Source organism: Dipodomys ordii, unplaced genomic scaffold (genome assembly GCF_000151885.1).
Source record: "Dipodomys ordii isolate 6190 unplaced genomic scaffold, Dord_2.0 Scaffold31, whole genome shotgun sequence".
NCBI lineage: Eukaryota > Metazoa > Chordata > Mammalia > Rodentia > Heteromyidae > Dipodomys > Dipodomys ordii.
This window is the reverse complement of record NW_012267247.1, coordinates 6,663,476-6,683,917: the sequence shown is the minus strand read 5'-3', so window position 1 is coordinate 6,683,917 and position 20,442 is coordinate 6,663,476. Positions and strand designations below refer to the sequence as shown.

The 20,442-nt window shown below is 47.7% G+C and overlaps 1 protein-coding gene across 1 annotated transcript in view; it reads right to left on the bottom strand.

Moving 5' to 3' along the window:
• The window catches only part of Rph3al (rabphilin 3A-like (without C2 domains)), a 104,503-nt gene that overhangs the window by 6,846 nt on the left and 77,215 nt on the right, over nt 1-20,442 (bottom strand). The window contains exon 6 of the mRNA XM_013016593.1: nt 17,564-17,738. Coding sequence (XP_012872047.1) covers nt 17,564-17,738 — 175 coding nt within the window. The remainder of the gene's footprint in view (nt 1-17,563; nt 17,739-20,442) is intronic.

The following is a 20,442-nucleotide window of genomic DNA, read 5'->3' as shown; positions in this document are numbered from 1 at the left end:
CTCCACAAAACACTTGGAATGTCTGAGGCCTGATTTAAAAATTTTTTTTTCCCTTATAATTCCCTAAAGGCTGTGTCTGGGATGGCTCAGTGACGAGCCTCTGCATTCTGCCCACGCCTTAGTTTTCAGATCGAAGATGGGAAACCCCCAGGGAAAAGCCAGTCCCGATTGCCTTCAGGAGAAGCAGTATCATTACATGGATTCACTAGGCTCTGTGATGAGGGTGGGGGGAGGAGACTCCCTCCTGCCTTCCCTCCTTGGTGGCCTGAGTTCCTGAACCACTTTCTGGGGAGCCTGGTGTCCCTGAGATTTCCCCCATCACACCCAAAAGGGCTGCCCTGCTTCTCTGGGCATCCATCCTCAGCACTGGACAGACACTTGGTGCCAGCTATGTCTGCTTCTCTGGGGATGGGCCAAACTCCCTCTTTTCCCCCACCAGCTCACTCTTGGATGGATTTGCAATTTGACTATCACCATGGAAACTCCGAGTTTTGGTACATGAAGTGGGGGGAGAGTATTCATTTTGGAAAGTTTCCTTTGATTACCTCAAAGGACACATGTGGCAGCTGCTGTCCTGTGAAGACAGCTGGCCTGGGGTGGTGCAGGGGACCTGTGAGATGGGGCCTCACAGAGTTGCACAGGGATCAAGACCCGCCTCCGGGCTCTGCTTGGCCAGGACTGCTCTGATAGCCCAGGTATTTTTCTCCATGGTAAAACCAAGAAGCTGACCAGGTAGCCACTCCAAGTCTGAGTCATAGGACTTTGTGGGATCAGCGCAGCACTGTTGTGATACCTGATGTCACTTTCTGATGGATAGATGGGGAAACGCCCCCCTCTAGACCATATAACATCTGCCTGCCTGGCACAAGGACAATTGGCAGTCTGGGAGGCACTTGTGATCCACACGGTTGCTCTGCTCTGAGACTCTGAAGCCCCCAGAAGTTGTGGGAATTAAGGGAGGAAGGAGCTATTTTCAGCAAACATTCTGCCAAGGCAAAGCAGATGGTGGAAAATTTTGCATACTAAAAACAAAAAAAAAATTTTTTTGTTTTTAAATGTAAAGGAATGATGATTATAAGGCCCCAGGGAGGGCACAGACATCCCAATTAGCCCTCCCTGACCTACCAGCCCGGCATAGCTCAGAGACAGCTGGTCCTGTTGGCCTAGGAGATAGCTGCCCCCCACCAGCTGGGCTGGGGCCTAATATCCTATTGAAAAGCCTTCAAAGTCTGAGGTGGTGAAGAGGCCCTGGCTCTGAGTCACAGGACTTGGGTTTGTGTCCTGCCTCTGCCACTTCCTAGCTGTGTGATTTTACACTAGTTTCTTTACCATTTTGTGCTCAGGGGGAAAATGAAGGGGAGGGAGGGATGATGACTCTTTCCCTGGGGGCTAAAAATTAAAAGAGGAAATGAGGGCAGTGGCTATACAGTGGCAAGTACTTCGCAGACAGAAGCTATTTTATTTTGGGGGAGGAGTTCCTGAACTCATGGGCTCACATCCCCCAGGGGCATGGAAAGCCTCTGGGGTCAACATGCTCTACACCCAGACCCACCTGTCAGGGACACACTGGCCTCTTCTGTGGAGTAAAGATCCCCAAGCTGTGCTCTGTAGGATGTGGACTGCCATTCAGAGGTGGGTGCTGGTGGCTCATGCTTGTAATCCTAGCTACTCAGGTGGCTGAGATCAGAGGATCACAGTTTAAAGCCATCTAAGGGAAGGAAGCCTATGAGATTCCTATCTCCAATTAACCAACAAAAAGTCTGAAGTAGAGCTATGGCTCAAGTAGTAGAGCACTAGCCTTGAGCATAAAAGCTCAGGGACAGAGCTAAAAAAAAAAAGAGGCTGATCTGGGATATGACCCATCTCTATCAGTATCAATGCTCACCCACCTTACCTAGCATGAAGGGTATCTATCTGGTCCTGCCTCCCCTCAGAACTCTGCATCTTCAGAAATCCTCCCCTCCTAGTGGCTAGCTCTAGCTTGGTCTCCCTGTCAGAGCAGTGTGAGAGGCACCTTCTAGTTCATGTTCAGTATCTAGGTTTGACCTCGGGCTCTGCTTGTATGCATTTGAACAAATGCCTCAGATCATGGAGGCTTGGGCTTCTCATCTGTAAAATGGAGATAAAAATAACTACCAATAAAATCAGGCCCAACAGGACAAAAGGCTTTGCAAGTTTCAAAAGCTGTACCAATCTACAAATACTGTGAAAAATTGGACTTGAATTCATTTCCCAGGAGCCTCGACTGAATAGTCCCACGTACCCCAGGAAGGAAGGATGGAAGGCTAACCCTCTCCCTTCCTGCTTGGCACCTTTCAGCTCTGAATTCCTTCCAATGCTCACTTTAACCTCATTGGTGCCAGGAGCCATGGCAGGCAAGGTTGTATCTCAATCCAAACCTGCCTCCTTTACTAAGTCCTGCTTGGGGTCTTGTACAAATAGGCACTCAGCAAACACTGTTGACACGGAGTGACAGAGTGCTGTTCACCCAGGGCCTGTGCTTGCAGGGTGGGAGGGGTGAACCACACTCGCCTTTGCTTTGGGAAGTCTCCTAGGTCCCCAGAACTATCCTCCAGGGGTAGGCCTCTGGCAGCTGCAAGAGGCTCAGAGCTTTCCTGTCCTTTCTGCCCAAACCTTGGAGCTGGGAGATCTAGTAGCTGGACACAAACTGGCCACATTAGAAGGCCTTCTCAAGGGAGGCAAGGCAGAGCTGTGGCCTCTATATTGTACTTAGTTCTCATTCCAGGCTGTCTCTAGTTGCTCTCTGAAGGATGACCCTGGGCAGGGGAGGGGCAGTCGGGCAGCCTAGGGCAGGCTGAGAGGCAGACCTGGGAATAAGGGCTCTGGTGCTTGCTTATTCATTCACCATCGATTTTGATTTTCTCTCTCCTCCAGGTTCACAGACAGACAGGAGGCACCGGCTAACAAAGACAGATCCTCAGATCAATAGAGCTGTGGTTGCCAGCATGGAAATCCTTCAGTCCTTTGCCCTCGATTGAGGAGCCCGTCTCTGGAGAGAAGGAGGTTGAGACCTGGTCCCTCCAGGGACTAGATGGATATAGTGGCTATATGGATAGGGGCAGAGTGTAGGTGAGGGGCAGTTAGAACTTCCTGGGGTGGGAGTCGGGGGAGAACTTAGGGAAGGCTTGACACGGATACAAAAGCTGGGGGAGGAGGTGTCAGGCATCTCAGACATCAGGAGAAATAAAGGCTTCTTTTGAGGTCAGCCCCTGGCTCAGGCACAAGGAGCTGGTTTGGTGAGGGTACTCTCTGTGCTGTGTGGGGGACAAATGATGGCCTCTGCTTCCTGGAAGACATAAAGCATACTAAGCACACCCACTCGAGCCAGCTCCTTGGTGCGGAGGCAACTCTTTAACTTCATCTCTCTTTGTGTGCCTCTTTCACATTTTTCTTTTTGTTTCTTTTTTTAAAGTTAATTTACTTCATTGTTATGATAAAGGTAATGTACAGAGGGATTATAATTACATGAGTCAGGTAATGAGTACATTACCTTTTGTACAGTGTCTTCTGTTCCCTCATTCTGTTGCTTTTTCTTGAGGCAGGGTCTCCTTGTATGGGCCAGGTTAGCCTGGAACCAATAATCCTCCTGCCACAGCTTCCTGAATGCTGGGCTTACAGGATTGCATCACTATGCCAGGCTCTCACAATTTTGTTTTTAAATCTCTGCCTCTCATCTCCTCTTTAGTTCCCTCTCTTCTGAGTCTCCACATGTGTTCCTGGTCTTCTTGGGTCTGTCTCTTGGTTCTTCTCAGTTTTTGTCTCTAGACTCTGTCTCAGCGTCTTTCTATCTGCCTCTGCACCTCTGTTTCTGTCTCTCATCCTCCAAGCCTCTGACATAGTTTCCCCAGGGCCAGTGTCTTGTGGTCTCTGAAGTTTGTGCCTCAGTTTACTTCACTTGGCTGGGAGCCTTAGTACCTCCTCAGCCCCAAGGAGATGGACACACGCCTTGCTTGGGTCCTAGCCCAGGAGCGATGGAGGCAGAGGGAGGCCCTCCTCACTTCCTGTGTGACTCTCTACTTTGGCTGTGCTCCTGCTCTGTCAGTAGGAAATCAGCTTGGCTCCTTCTACCAGGATAGACTCAGTCTGGAATGGACAGTAGGTTCTAGGAGCAGCTGGAGAATGGCATGAGCCATCACCGCTATTGTCCAGGGCTTTACTGGAGCCAGACAGTGTGGGAGGCTACATTTATTCACTTTCCCTAGGCTCCCAAAGGCTGCCCAATCTAGAGTGGGTAGAATTAAGTTGTTGCTTCACCTGGCGAGACAGGTGAGTAGCTGGAGTGCCGCAGTGTGTACAGAGAGCCTCACGCCAGCTGGTCTGGTGGCAGCTCTGTGCTTCTCAGCTACACTGGAGCTGATCTTTTCTGCTTGGTGTCCCAAGACCTCACCTTGCAGCTGGAAGCAACCAATCCACTGAGACTATCATCAGGTTTGGGCAAATGAGCAGTGACAGTTGTGTTCCTAACCTCCATGGTATGGCTAATGAGGGCTTTCTGCTCCTGGGAAATCAATCTCCAAACCAGCGAGAACACCCAGGACAGACAAGGGGCTACTAGGGGAACAAAGTATGGTGGGGTAGAGCAATGGACGGGGGGAGTCATTGCAGCTTCTGCTCTAGAGATGGCCCCTCCCCATTCATACCCACTGATCCCAGGCTGAAAAGGCTCCAAGGGTAGGTCAGGCCCAAATATATGAGCTTCTCTTTCAAAGTACATATGTGGCTGGGCACTGGTGGTGCACACCTGTAATCCTAGCTCCTCAGGAGGCTGAGATCTGAGGATCATGATTCAAAGCCAGCCCAGGCAGGGAAGTCTGTGAGTCTCTTATTTCCCATAAACCACCAGAAAACTGGAAGTAGTACTGTGGCTGAAAGTGGTAGATTGCTAGCTTTGAGCAAAAGAGCTCAAGGTCAGTGACCGGGCCCCAAGTTCAAATCCCATGGCCAACCAAAAAACAAAACAAAAACAGCACAAATGTGGCCTGGCTTTTGTTTTCCCTGAGGCAGTCAGGCCCCTGCCTTCCACTGGCAGGTAGAAGGGCCAAGTCAATGAAGTAGATTGGATATGAGAAGCCTGCACTTCCAGAGAAGTCTGCCTACTTCTCTTTTAATAGGTGGTCTACCTTCTGTTCTTTTCACAGAAATGGCAAAACAAGTATAATTGCCTTGTGGGCACCGGCAGCTCCTGCTTGTAATCCTAGCTACTGAGAATTAAGATCTGAACATTGAGATCTAAGAATTGAGGTTCAAAACCAGCTGGGGCAGGAAAATCCATGAGACGCTAATCTCCAATTAACCATCAAAAAGCCGGATGTGAGGCTGTGGAGCTCAAGTGCCAGCCTTAAGCAAAACAAACTAACCCAAAAAACTAAGGGACAGTACCCAGGTCCTGAGTTCAAGTACCATTATTGACATAAAAGGAAAAAAGAAAAGAATAATTGTCTCCCCTACCTTAGTGCTTTACCACTCTCTCCTTTTTTGTCTGAATCAACTGGTAAGGGTGAAGCTAAAAGAATGTCAAGATAGGGGCTGGGGGTTTAGCTCAGCGGAAGGGTACTCGCCTGGCGAGCGCAAGGCCCTGGGTTCGGTTCTCAGCCCTGGGGGGTGGGCGGGGGGGGGGGAAGCTACAAAAGAATGTCAAGATGGCAGGGTGGAGTGGGGACAGTGGCAAACAAAAGCATACTAGCCTTGTGTGAAGGGGAAGCTGCTCCTCAGCCCCAATGGCAGACCTCCTATGTTCAAAAAAGAAGGTAGAACTTCATTTTTTTTTTTTTTGTCGGTCATGGGGCTTGAACTCTGGGCCTGGGCACTGTCCCTCAGCTCTTCAGCTCAAGGTGAGCGCTCTACCACTTGAGCTACAGCGCCACTTCCGGTTTTCTGGTGGTTTATTGGAGATAGGAGTCTCAGTCTCTCCTGCCCGGGCTGGCTTTGAACCGCGATCCTCAGATCTCAGCCTCCTGAGTAGCTAGGATTACAGGCGTGAGCCACCAGCGCCCGGCTTAACTTCATTTTTTTTTTAAAGTAATAAGTCTCTACATTAAAAAATTCTGGCAATGAGGAAAGGGGTAACAAGTTTGACAAGAAATGTACTTATTACCTTATTACTTATGTAACTGTAACCCCTCTGTACATCACCTTGATAAAAAAAAAAAAAGTCTGGCAATGCATTTAAGCAGTTCTCCAGATCAAGTAACTGCTCCATAACATGGGCAAATGTCTGACCCTCCCAAGTCAGATAGCATCCCACCTCCCAACACAGACACCCGCCTGCTCTGTCCAGCTTCCACCTGCTTCAGCCAGCCCAGCCACCCACACACAACACACACTGTAGCTACTCCGAAGGAAGGCTGAAAGGCAAGTTCAGAGTCCACTAGGAAATGAGGGGGTAGAGTAAGGCCAGCCAAGGGCTCCGAGGAACTTCAATAGGCTAATTTCTTAGGAGCAGAGGAAGAGGGAAGGCAGCATAGAAACAGCTGGCTCTGGGCAGGGAGCGATCCTGTCTGGAAATAAAACATTTTACAATCCACAACCGCGGCTCATTAAGAATGAATGGCTTGACTGGTATAAATAGCACGCTGCGTTAAGAAGTCAGGAAACAGCATATGCGTTCCATGGAAAAACGGCTGCCGACGAACTGCCTATTAGCTCAGCTGGCTGCCATTCTGCACTAACGAGACAGAGGCCTCAGGTCCAAAGCTGGGGAAGGATGTGTGGTTTGCCCAGCTTTGGGCCATAGAATGTATCCTCTGCCCAGAGCTGGTCCCAACATGGTACTCCAACTCTGGACACACAGTAAAAGCCCATAATGAGCTTCTTGTCATTTCTGATCCCTAGGATCCCCACCATAAAAACTAGCTCTTGCTTGAATCCTCCCAGTGACAGGGAACCCTCTCTGATACAAAACATTTCTGAGGTTGCACGGCCTGTGATGGAAGGACAGATTTTCCTCTCCCTGTCCCAAATCCAACTTGGGGAGAAGCCTTCTAAACTGACCACGGTATTCCTTGTGTCTGGCTGGGAGCAAAAGGGGTGCTCTGAACAGAAATGAGGGACTGAGCTTTCCCCTCCTGAGTGTGTGTGTGTGTGTGTGTGTGTGTTCTGGGAATATGGGCGGGACAGGTGCACACTGCAGGGTGTTCAGACATAGGCAGGGATGAGAATGGAGCGGGGACAGGCAGGATCAGCTGCGGCCAGCCCCCTGCTTTGAGCCAGCCTCGGTGGGTTCTGTTCCAGTCAGAAAGGGCAGAGGCAGTGCATGTAAGGGTGTGGGCTAGAGTGTCCCCATGCATTCTGCTCAGGAGGACAAGGGGGGCTGGGATACAGAAGCCTGGGCCCCCAGCCTAAGCAGCCGACGTGACCTTGGGCAGACATCCCTTGTCATCCATCATGAACAGTCAATTTCACCGTCTGTGGCTGCCCCACAGCCTGCTCTGAGCACCAAATAAGATAATGACCATGAGTCACAGGGCGCTCTGGCTGAGGCCAACGCCGCTTCCATCACGGCTTCTCCAGGAGGTATGTGTGTGTGTATATGGGGGGGGGGTGGTGGGGACAGATCAGCAGGGCAGTGTTACCAGGTAAGGGCATCCCCTAGTAAACCTTGGCAGCTGGAGCTAAGACAGATGGTTCAACCTGAACAGAAACCTGAAGCTTGCTTTCAATGGACTGCGACCAGAACCAGCTAAGGAGTTTTAATAAATTGCTTAAAATCTAGCAAGCCAGTGAAGTGATACCGAAACTCCCATTTTTTTTCTTAAAATTACCCAAATGGAACTAAGCCAAAACCTCGAAGTACTTTTCTGGAACAGACCTGGAAGGGAGCCAGTCTGTTATTCTGTTCAGGGCCACGCAGGAAGCAGAGCCTGGCTCAGCTGGACGAGGGTGGGTGGGAGACAGGAGACTCCCATGGAGGGCCCTGGGGACAGATGGATACCTAGGCCTTGGCAGAGAAGGAGCTCTATTAGAGTGAAGGCAGAACTAGGAGAAGAGGTGGCTGGGGCTAGTCCCCTTGGTCCAGGCTCTGCTGTTCACACCTTCTACCTTACAAGGAGGGAGAAAGTGCTGGAAACTTAGAGAGGAGATCTGCTGGGCTGGCTGGAGCCCACAGCAGGTACCCTAACTACACTGACTTCCCAGGTCAGACTCTGGGAACAGTTGCCGGGAGGAAATGCAGGCCATACTCCTGCCCAGGCCTTCCTGGGCAATCATGATATCTCCTGTGGGTGAATGATGTCTTCTAGAGCTAACCAAGGAACTACAGGAAAATGCTCAACCCAAATCAACACCCAGGTTCCAGGGAAAGGAGAGAGGAGCCTACCTAGGTGGTGAGCCCACCTGTTCTGCGGGGCCCACAGCTACCACCAGCTGTCATGGGAAGACGGTGATGGGAATCTGCCTTTGTTCTCATAACTCAATGTTGCTCCCATGGCCTACTGCCCACCCCTTCCCCAGGGATTCCCCTCCTGAAAATCTCTCTGGAATCTTATCCCTGTCCTTGAGTTATTCTCAGCAAAACTTCATCCCCAACCTTACCTGTCTGTCACAGCTGCAAGGACACCAAAACAGGATAGTATGCTACAACTACAAAGACATTTCACAAAAACTCTTATAACCAACTGTATTTAAACCCTAAAACCCCATAGCCCCCTACTCCTTGTTTCTCTGACTGCTAGGTATTACATGGAACACCTCTGCAGCCATGATTAAGTCTTTATCTGACCTGCTGAGGTCTCTATTTCTTCCCTTTTGTCTGCTTGATCTTTCCTAACAGAAAGGACCACCATTTTTGCTCTTTCCCTGATTCCTTTTTCCTCTTTATTCCCCTTTTCTTCTTTCCTTTCCTTGGAAGAAAGGGACATTCCTGCTTTTTCCCTCTTTCCTTCCCCTCTGCTACCCTTCCAACCTTTCCCCTCCCTTCCTCTTCCCTGCCATTTATTTTAAGATAGAGTCTTGCTGTGTTGCCCAGGCTAATCTGAAATTCCAGGGCTCAATGGATCTTCCTGCCTCAAGCTCCTGAGTAGCTAGGATTACAGGGATGTACCACTTCTGGCTCATTTTAAACATCTAGATATTTAGTGTGTTTGGGGACACACTTGGGAGGGGATGGAAGTCTAAATGTACTACTTCTGGTTTTTAAATAAATCTGCTCATTTCTCACTGAGTTGAAAAGCTACCCTATGTTCAGCTTCCATACATTCTTAAGTCTATTCACCTCAATTCCACTCTCCTTACTTACCTATATACTTATTCTCTACTACACAAGCTATTCTCTGACTTCCTTATGGATTTTAATTGAGATGTGATTCATATCCCATAAAAGCCACCTTTTGAACATACACAATGAAGTGATTTTCAGTATGGTTGTGAAGTGGTGTGACCATCACCACTGCCTCATTCTAGAATGCTTTCATCAACTTTAAAAGAAATGTGTACCCATTAGCACATCCCCTGGCAACCACTAATCTACTTTCTGCCTCTATAGCTTTGCCTGTCTGGACATTTCATACAAATGGGATCACACAGTATGTGGCCTTTTTACTCTGGTTCCTTTGACTAGGCCTAATGTACTAAGGGTTCGTCCAGGTTATAATATGAATCGCTACCTCAATTCCCTCCTGCCCATCCTTCTCCATCCTTTCCTCCCTCCATTTCTCCCTCCCACCTTCTCTTTCCCTCTCTTCCTCTTTTCATTTCTTCTCCTTCCTTTCCTCATACAGGGTCTCACTACATCCTCCAACTTTCTATCTTCCTGCCTCAGCCTATTGCGTCAGGACTCTACCCTATGACCTCATTTAACTTTAATTACTTCCTTAGAGATCCTAGCTCCTCATATGGCCATGCTAAGTTTTATAGCTTCAAAACAGAGTGGGGGACACATTCAGTCAAATCAAAGGACAAAAAAAATAAGCCCTGAACAGAGAGGTAAATAAGAGTACAGGTGTGTACCACCATGCTTGGCCTTCAGTTCCTTTTTATGGCTGAATAGTATTTCATGGATTGGTTGATTATGTTACTTTTGCTTATCCACTGATCAGTTGGTAGTCATTTGGGTTGCTTACACTTTTTGGTTACTATGAATAGTGTGGCTAAGAACATTTGTGTATTTATGAACTCAAAAATTATTTATTCCTTCTTTCCTAAAGGTTCTGTTGGGCATCTGACAGGAATTATCATACACACATAAATTTGGTTCTTTATAAGAGAAGACTCCTAGAGATTCTGCCTTTCTATGATATTCTTAGCAGGGGATCACAACAGCCCAATCACTAAGTGCATAGGACACTATATAATGAAGCATATCAAAGTGAACTCCAAGAATTGGAAACATTAGGTTCTTATTATGTTCTGTATGCAGTTATTTCTATTTTTTTTAGTTTTTTTGTATCCTTTGTCTTGTATATGTTTATCTGATCCATGGAAGGGAAAGGGAATCACAGAAACAGCAGGACAAAGGATAAACTAATGCAACAATGATACTCACTAGAGACTACATTGAAATGAATTTTACAATGGGGGTGGGCGGAGAGGAGTGGGGAGGAGAAAGTGGGAGAAAATAAGGGAGGGGTAACAATGTTTAAGAAATTTACTCATTTCTTGTATAACTGTAGCCCCCCATTCATCATTTTCCTTAAAATTTGTTTCCAGGCCATTTAATTTTTTTTTTTTCTGATGCAACTGAGTTTCGAACTTGGGGTCTTGAGCTTGCTAGGCAGGTATTCTTCCCGCTGTGCAGCACATCCAGTCCTTTTTTGCACTTTTTTTTTGTATCAATCCTGGAACTTTGGGCCTGGACACTGTCCCTAAGCTCCTTTTGCTCACTTATGCTAACTGCACTATCTCTGTTTCCCCTCGCCTGCCCCCCCCTCCCCCCCCCGTGATTAATTGGAGATAAAGAGTCTCACAGACTTTCCTGCCTGGACTGGCTTTGAACGGAGACTCTCAGATCTCAGCTTCCTGAGTAGCTAGGATTATAGGTGTGAGCCACTAGTGCTTGGCTGCACTGGTTATTTTTGATCTAGTATCTCATTTCCTGTCTAGGCACATGCCTGGACCTCAATTTGCCTATTTTAGGCTTCCTATTACAGCTAGGATGACAGGGGAGGCTTCTGTACCCAGCTCTTAGTTGAGACTGAATCTTACAAATTTTTCTGTTTGCACTGGCCTTGAGCTTCAATCCTCTTAATCTCAGCCTCTCAAATAGCTAAGATGACAGGTATGATGCCCAGCTATTTAAAATTATTTATTGAGGGCTGGGAAGTTGGCTCAGTGGTAGGGCGCTTGCCTTGCATGCCTGAGGCCCTGGGTTAGATTCCTCAGCACCACATAAGCAAAAAGAAAAAAAGCCGGAAGTGGCGCTGTGGCTCAAGTGGTAGAGCGCTAGCCTTGAGCTGAAGAGCTGAGGGACAGCACCCAGGCCCAGAGTTCAGGCCCCACAACCGGACCCAAAAAATAAAAAAATAAAAAAAAAATTTATTGAGATTCCAGATGGGTTTTCCCATAACAACTTCTAATTAACCAGTATAAAGCTATTTTTAATAGATTTTTCTGATGTCCTATCAATTTCCAAATTTTCTTACTGATCTAGGTTATTTTGGTACAACCTGTTGAATTTTCTTGATATATAGTCAAGCCATCTGTAAGTAATATTACTTTTCTTCTTTTTCAAGATTAACAGAAGCTTTCATTTTTCTTCCCTTCTTATGTTAGTTAAAAGCTATAGGGGTTGGGGGTGGAGGTCAGCGCTAGAGCAAGTATGTACAAGGCCCTTGGTTTAATGCTGGCACACAAAAAACCCTATAAAATCCTGTTGAATTAGGATAATAGGTATTTCCCACTTGCATTTTGACTGAACATGGTTCCAGTGCTTTGCCAATTAATATAATGGTTTTATTTATTTTCATCAATCATAGGGCTTGAACTCAGGGCCTGAGCACTATCTTTGAGCTTTTATGCTCAAAGCTAGCTCTTTACTACTTTGAGCCACAACTTGACTTCTGGTTTTCCACCTAGTTCATAACATTTGTTTTTATATATTTGTTCTTTTGGGTAATTTTGTCCTATATTGTTTTCTTTTTTTTTCTCTTTTTCTTTTTGTTGGTTATGGGGCTTGAACTCTTGGCCTGGGCACTGTCCCTCAGCTCTTCAGCTCAAGGCTCTACCTTTTGAGCCACAGCACCACTTCTGGTTTTCTGGTGGTTTATTAGAGATAAGAGTCTCATGGACTTTCCTGCCCAGGCTGGCTTTGAACCATGATCCTCAGATCTCAGCCTCCTGAGTAGCTGATTATAGGTATGAACCACCAGCACCCGGGATATGTTGTTTTCTTTTATTCTTATATTATTTACATGTTTTATTTAATCATTTTTTAAGCCTTGGGGCAGGAAGATATTTCAAAGCAAAATAGGAAGCCTAGAAACCACAAAGTAAGCTGAGCACCTGTAATTCTAGCTGCTCAGGAGGCTGAGATCTGAGGATAATGGTTCAAAGCCAGCCCAGGCAGGAAAGTCTGTGAGACTCTTACTTCCAGTTAACTAACAAGAAACTGGAAATGGTGCTGTGAATCAAAGTGGTAAAGCTAACTAGCTTTGAGCTAACAGTGCTCAAGCCCTATGTTCAAGCCCCACGACTGACAACAACAACAACAAAAAACCCACAAGGCAAAAACATACATTATTAACACATTAAATTTTTTAAAAAATTGTTTTTAAATAGAAAAAGATGCTATAATGAATTGTAAAGCTAAAAAGGAGGTAAAACTACATACAAATCAAGATGAATAACTGGACAGGATGCTAGTAGCTCACTAATTCTAGCTCCTTGGAGGCTGATATCTTAGGATCAAGGTTCAAAGCCAGCCTGGGGAAGGAAAATTCCTGAGATTCCAATAAACTTCCAAAAAAGCAGCAGAGCACTAGCCTTGAGTAAAAAAGGCTCAGGGATAGTGCCCAGGCTCTGATTTGAAGCCCTAAGACCAGCACACACATGCACACACATACAAACAAAAAGATAAATGGCTAGGTACAGTAGTGGTTCATGTCTGCAATCCCAGCACTCCAAAAACAGGCAGGAGAAACTTGAGTTCAAGACTAGGCAAGACCTATCTCAAAACACACACACACACACACACACACACACACAAAACAAAGTAAAATATAGTAACAATAAAAAGTGAGCAAAGGATTTGGGTGGCCCTCCTTTTTTTTTGCCAGTCCTGGGGCTTGAACTCTGGGCCTGGGTGCCATCTATGAACTTCTCTTACTCAAGGTTAGCACTCTACCACTTGAGCCACTATACCATTTCTGGCTTTTTTGAGTGGTTTATTGGAGACAAGAGTATCATGGACTTTTCTGCCCAGGCTAGCTTCAAACCACGAGCTAGTATTACAGGCATGAACTGGCTGGGCAGGCAATTTTTAAAAGAGGAACTCTAAATAATCAATAAGTAATAAAGTCATGAAGAGATATGCAAGTATGCAAAATAAAACAATAAAATGTCACTTCCCATCCTGTACATTGGCCATGATTTTAAATCTTAATTATATTCACAGCCCTCAAGGACTCAGGTAAATGAGTTTCACTGAGGTGAGCATAAATGACCAGAACATTTGTAATCCTAGTTACTCAGGAGGCTGAGATCTGAGAATAGCAGTTCAAAGCCAGCCCAGGCATGGAAAGTCCATGAGACTCTTATTTCTCATTAACCACCAGAAAATTGGAAGTGGTGCTGAGGCTCAAGTGGTTGAGAACTTGTTTTGAGCTGAAGAACTCAGGGACAGCGCCCAGGCCCAGTGTTCAAACCCTACGACCAAAAAAAAAAAAAAAAAAGACTTTGGCAGTGTCTCTTGAAATTTAAAATACAGAACCTCACTTTTGGAAACCCAGCCACAGATGAAAAGCTCTGGCTGGCAGATTCCAGATGCAAAGACATTTAGTATTGCTCACAGTGGGAAAAGTTGGAGCCAACCAGAGTGTCAGTTCTCAGGTGAATAATGAAATCACTATTCACTATGCTGTGGGGTTTTATTCAGCCATTAAAACGAATGAAAGGAAATCTATATCTAGTGGCCTGGAGAGATGCCCACGATACTCTTTTAAAAACAACAGAAAATTGCAGGAGTCAGGCGTAAGAGCCTATCTATTTTTTTGTCATTAAACAAAAGCAAAATGAAAAATGTAAATACCTCCATTAAGTTTATGTTTGTGGGAACGGTGTGAAAGGGATTTCATATGTGGCTGAATTGTTTAACTTGTAATCTCATGTAAGTAAAACTTAACCGAGCCATGGCTTAAGTGGTAGAGGGGCTTGCCTAGCAGGCTTGAGGCTGATGAATTCAATCTCCAGTATCTCCAGAAAAGAAATTAACAAAGAAAATTTAAAGTAGGAAGCAAAGGAGCCCAACTTCTGAAACATCAATACATTCACTTGATTGCTCTGTCGATTGGAAAGCTTATGGCTTGTAGCTATTGATTACTATTCTTTTTTCAACAGGGCATGGAGGGGGCTAGGATAAGGGGTGCAAGAACTGGGGTACAGGGAGAGAAGTGTAGGCTAAGAGTGCAAGCTGGTGCTAGGCTCAGCTCTGTGCCTATGGGAGGGACTGCAGGGCAGGAGGAAGGTGCTGGCCAAGAGTCCTCAGAGGCAAGGGGCAGGAAGGAGAGCCACCTCATGAGAGCAGGTGGTTTAGTAACAGCCTTCAGGTACTTCCTGGGTGGTCTAGCAGATCCTGGGTCTAAACCCAACCAAAACCCTTCCATTCACAGGCTTCTTTCTAATCCCTAGGAGCCCTTGAGTGGATCAGTCATTTGTCCAGTAGCTGATAAGCATCTAGGCTGAGTTGTCCCCCTGTTATATGCTGAGGATGGTCAAGTCTAAGACACAAATAGCCATGCTCACATGGGGCTTCCAGGATTGTGGGGTGGGGGGTGAGGGGGAGGTATGCCAGGCTGCCTCTAAATACAGATCACTCTGTTCCCATCTGAGCTTAGCCTGGGCTAGATCAACTGCACTGTAAGGACACTAAGAACATTTTTGTCTGCCCAGTCTCCCACAGGCCTTGGGGATACAATCCTTTTAGTACATGGCCAGACTTAGGGCAGAGGGGAACCAGCCTCAACCAGAAAGCACAAACCCTAGCCAGGCATGGTGTACAGACCTGTAATCTCAGCACTTAGGAGGCTGAGGCAGGAAGATATTGAGTTTGAGGACAACCTGGGCTATATAGCAAGACTTTGTCTTGGGGGAAAAAAAAAGGCTGAAGATGTGCTCAGTGGTTAGAGCACCTGCCTAGCATGTACAAGGCCCTAACTTTGATTTCCAGCATTGCAAGATAGAAAGACAGAAGAAAGAAGAGACCCTGGCTCTGGCACAGGTGGACCAAGAAGGGCACAGAAATTACCTGGAAGTAGGCTTGGGCAATTCTGGAGTAGCTGGAGTAGTCTTTCTATGGCTCTCCACTCCCCTCCCCCCCCAGACCCACGTGGCACTGTGGTATCGTGGGTGGTAAATCTGCATTCCTCCCTGTCTCCTCTGCCTTAGCCATCAGTTCTTCTCCCTCCTTCCATCCAATTCAGTCTTGCCCACCCCCGCCAACTCCTCTGTGTGGGTGCAGATGCCCCCTGTGCAGCCACAACCAGCCTGGCTGCCAACCCACCCTGTCACACTGCCTGTGGGTTGGCATGTGTCAGGTCATCTGGGAATCACAAGGCTTCCACAGGCCTAGCACAGAGAAGCATAGGGACTTGGGCCTGAAGCTTAAAGGGAGAACAAATGCTCATGGATGAGCCTCCACACTGACTGGCCCGGCCTTGGTGCAAACTCAGTTCATGCAACATGCCAGTTCCAACAAGTGTGTGGGGTCACTGGCTCCTTAACTCATGTAATTAAAAGGTCATCTGTGTGTGTATGTGGCTGAGGAAGCATGGGCTTGCCTCCTACTGAGAGCATATGTGTGTGTGTGTGTTGAGTATGCATGAACATGAGCGTATGGATCTATGGGAGCATGTATGAACATGTGTTTGTCCATGTGTGTGTATGTGAGTGTATCATCTCTCTATATATGTCTCTGTGAGTGTGTGTAAAGATAGATAATGTTTGTATCTATGAGTATGAATGACCATGTGTGTATCTATGAGTGTGTGTGTGAATCTGTGTTGACAGGGTAGTGAACGTGATGACCCCTGGGCTGGGCACTTAGGGCACAGCTTTTCCTTTTCAACTGGCTCAAAGCAACATTACTGCGAGTGCCACTGCCTTTTGTCCCTGCCCTTCCCTCTGTCTGTCCATCTGTCCAAGGGACAAGGATAAGCCCTCATGGTTGGTGGGAGGGAGTGCAGGCTTTGAGGATGGAGAAGAGACAGGATGGAAGATGGCTGCTTCTCAGAGCTGGCCAGCCATGGAGGGCTCAGGACAATGTCTGAGCAGGCTGCTCCTTCTGTCTTCCACAGGGACGCCCCCTGCAGTCTGCCCTGTGATCCTCACAAATGCTCGTCTGCAGTAAGTCCGGGAAGGTGAACCTTGGCCGTCAAAAATGCAAAAAACAATCAGGAAGGACAGGCTGCTGTGCCAACACCTGGAGAGGGCACACTCACCGCATGGCAAGCCACAACTCCATCAGGAAGGGCCTTCAAGGGTTTACTGACAACCTTCAAATGTTGACTATAAACAAAAGTTAGTCTTGCAGTAAGAAAGAAAACATCTCAAATGATATAAAAACAGCCAGACATCAGACATCACCTAAGATGTTGGAAAGCTCTTAAGAAACAGCTGACTGGACTTATCACCTGGGTACCAACCTCCATATAAGCTATTGTGTCTAGTTAGTACCTCTTGGAGCCCCCTCCACCTCTGGTCTCCCTTAGGACCCTAAGGCTGACGTCTTAGGCCAAAGCATGAGCACCTCTGAGCAGGAGGACAAAGGCCTGCCTTTAGACCCCAGCCCTGCTACGCATTCGCCAAGCCATATCCTCTTCTTCTCTGGGCTTTAGGTTATGCATCTGTAAAATGGGGCTATTAAACGCTGGTCCCATCTACCTGTCTACCCCTGAGCCTGCTGTACATCCAGGAACTTCAAAAACCATAGATATGGACACACTGGGAGAGCTGGGAGAGAGGCCTCTATTCCACCAGGGACCATCACAGTGGGCCACCTTCCCTCTGTGCAGCCATTACAGACACCAAGGGTGCTGAACACAAACGTTCCCTGCTTGTAGGGACCAGGCAGGGTCAAGAATCGTCTCTTTCTGAGACACAAAACAAAGGGGAGAGGTGACATAGACCTGCCTGGGAAGGATGTTTGTAGACCTCGAAAATGTGTCACAGATATGCCATGCCATTCCATAGGGCAGCTGAAGATGTTCACACCCCCAAATTAATGCTTGTTTGGGAAACTGCCCGCCCCCCAAGGAAGAAGTGCTGAGTTGGACACTGGGAGGGACAAAGCCCAACCCGAGCCCTCTGGCCAGTGTGGTGGGTACTAATCTGGCACCCACATTCTCTCACTGGAAGAAGGCCTGAACATCAGGGACCATTTGAGGTACAGGAGTCTTACCTCTCCCTCGAGCCCATGTGTAGATGCGGCTGACCTCAGGGCTTCGGGGCTTGGGCTCTGGAGGCTCCACAGGCAAAGGTCGGAAGTGGGGGTCATCTGCTCGTCCAGGTGTCTTCAGGGGCAAGATATACTTGGGGAGCCCTTTGTAGAACCAGGCCCCCGACCTTTTCCAGACCTGGGAGTGGGAGAGGTATGTGCTTAGAGCACAAGGTGATTCATTCCAGCTGTATTAGCATGGTGTACGAGGCAGTTGATACCCCCTTCCCCCACCTCAACATCCTGTCCCGCCTACCAGTGATGGGGACTGGAGGACCAAGAACGAGGACAATACAAAGGGAATCCCAGCTCTGCCCTCCCTGGTCTATGAGCTGGGGCAGACCCAGGACAAGAGATAACCAATGCCACAATCTCTCTACACCAAAAGCCAAGCCCACATTCTCTCACTACCATTGCTAAATAGGCACCAGAGAATGCTTATGACATCTGTCACCTGGTGCTAGTGGCTCATGCCTGTAATTTTCACTATTCAGGAGGCTACAATCTGAGGATTATGGTTCAAAGCCAGTCTGGGTAGGAGAGTCCATAAGACTTATCTCCAATTAACTACCAAAAAGCCAGAAATGGAGCTGTGGCTCAAATGGTAGAGTGCTAGTCTTTTTTATTTATTTATTTTTCTTATGTGTGCTGGGGAATCGAACCTAGGGCCTCATGCATGCAAGGCAAGCGCTCTACCACTGAGCCACCTTCCCAGCCCCTAGAGTGCTAGTCTTGAGAGTGAGTGTTCCTTGAAAAGAAAGGGTTCAAGCCCAGTAGTGTCAGACACAAGGAAGGAGGAGAAGGAGAAGGAGAAAAAGAGGAAGAGGAGGAAGAGGAGGAAGAAGAGGAAGAAGAGGAAGAAGAGGAAGAAGAGGAAGAAGAAGAAGAAGAAGAAGAAGAAGAGGAAGAAGAAGAGGAGGAGGAGGAAGGGGGGAGGAGGAGGCAGGGGGGAGGAAGAGGAGGGGGAACAGCAGCAGCAACAACAACTGTCTATTGCTTCCATCTCTCTAGCTCTCAGAATCCTGCAGATGACCCAGTCAGCACCCTGCCTGGTCCAATTCTTTCCCACCTCTGCTGGGAGAGACAGGCAGGTGCCCAGAGGCCCATGAACGTAAAACACTTCCTGGACTCCATGCCACCAACTGCTCCACCTGAGCTTTCTCTCCCTAAGGTGAGGCTGAGTCTCACAGGACGTTCCCAGCTGCAAGAGGCCACAGGTGGCTCATCCATCACTTACCAGTCCCTGCCATGCTCAGACCCTGGCTTCTCAAGGAGAATATAGCTCCCTCTGGCTTGTGTATGTCACTGCCCTTCATGACAGAGGTTCAGAAGTAGCCATAAAACTCCAGGTTTTATCTGCCTGTTCCCAGGGCACAGGCACCAACATCTCCCTCTTTTCTGCCTTAGGATCTGAGTTTCCCAAGAACCCCCTCTGGTGACATTCAGAACCAGAGCAAGCAGCATGCTTGCTCTGTGGCTCTAGATGAGTAACTTAACCTCTCTGAGCCTGAGTTTCTTCACTGATGGAATGTATTAACAGTGCTTGCCCAAAAAGGCTGTTGAGAAAGTTGGAAGAGTGCTTAGCACAGCACCCACCAAATGCTTTCCTCCATCCTTCCCCTGGAAGCTCTGGGCAGAGTGACATGAAGCTTAAGGAAAAGCCAGGCCAGGCTACCTCCCCCCCCGCCCCCCGCCTTGGAAAAGAGTGGAATCTCAGAGAGCCTCTGATTAGAATTCAGAGCAGCCACCGAGATAAGGCCCATAAACTCTTAATGCGTACTTCAGAGAGCACCGGGTGCTCTGTAATCTCTTTCCCAGAGAAGGGGATGTGTTGAGGGTATTGAGTAAGGCGGCTGGGAGGTGGGGAGCACCGATGTCACCCTGTCAGCCGGAGCAGGCCTTGGTAGTTCTGAGCAGACATCCTGAGTTTGGATCCTGGTCTGTCACCCAGCCACTGTGTGAGTTGAATACATTCAGCCTCCCTGACCCTGTTTTCCCCGGCAGTCAGTAGAATGTAGGACAACGCTGACCTCACAGGAAAGCCACAACACTTAGACCCACAGATGGACGTCAAGTCCTATGGCCCCACAGTGGGCATGTAGCAGCCATCCTACAGAGGTGGCCCCCAATCACGTTCATTCATCCATTCAGGAAGCACTGAGTTAGACAAGTTGTTATGGTAGGACTTGTCAGAGCCTTTAATGAGCACGGGTTCTCTAACAAGGTGACAGAACACACTAGGCTTCCTACTTGGACTCTACTTGTTTTCTGGGCCTTTCCTGTTCTTGTTGCAGAAACTCAACCCTAGTAACAAGTTTGCATAAACCCAGCACTAATTATACAGTGCTCGCTATATAGCACTAACTTGCTGACAGATGTGCAGTGAGCGCTCAGGTATGCAAGGGTCACCTCTATGTTCTAGAATCCAGATGTGAGATTACCAGGCCCCAGAGTGAACCACACCTTGATCTTCCCTGTGATTCTATGTATGGGACTTGACTTTGTGTGATTTTTTGTTTTGTTTTGTTTTGTTTGCTGGTCCTGGGCTTGAACTCAAGGCCTGGACACTGTCCCTGAGCTTTTGTGCTCAAGGCTAGCACTCTACCACTTGAGCACAGTACCACTTCTGACCTTTTGTGGTTCACTGGAGATAAGAGTCTCACTGACATTCTTGCTCGGACAGGCTTTGAACGGTGATCCTCAGATCTCAGCCTCCTGAATAGCTAGGATTTCAGACGTGAGCCACCAGTGCCTGGCAGAGCCACTGGTGCCCAGATGATTTTTTTTTTTTTTTGCGGGTCGTGGGGCTTGAACTCTGGGCCTGGGCGCTGTCCCTTAGCTCT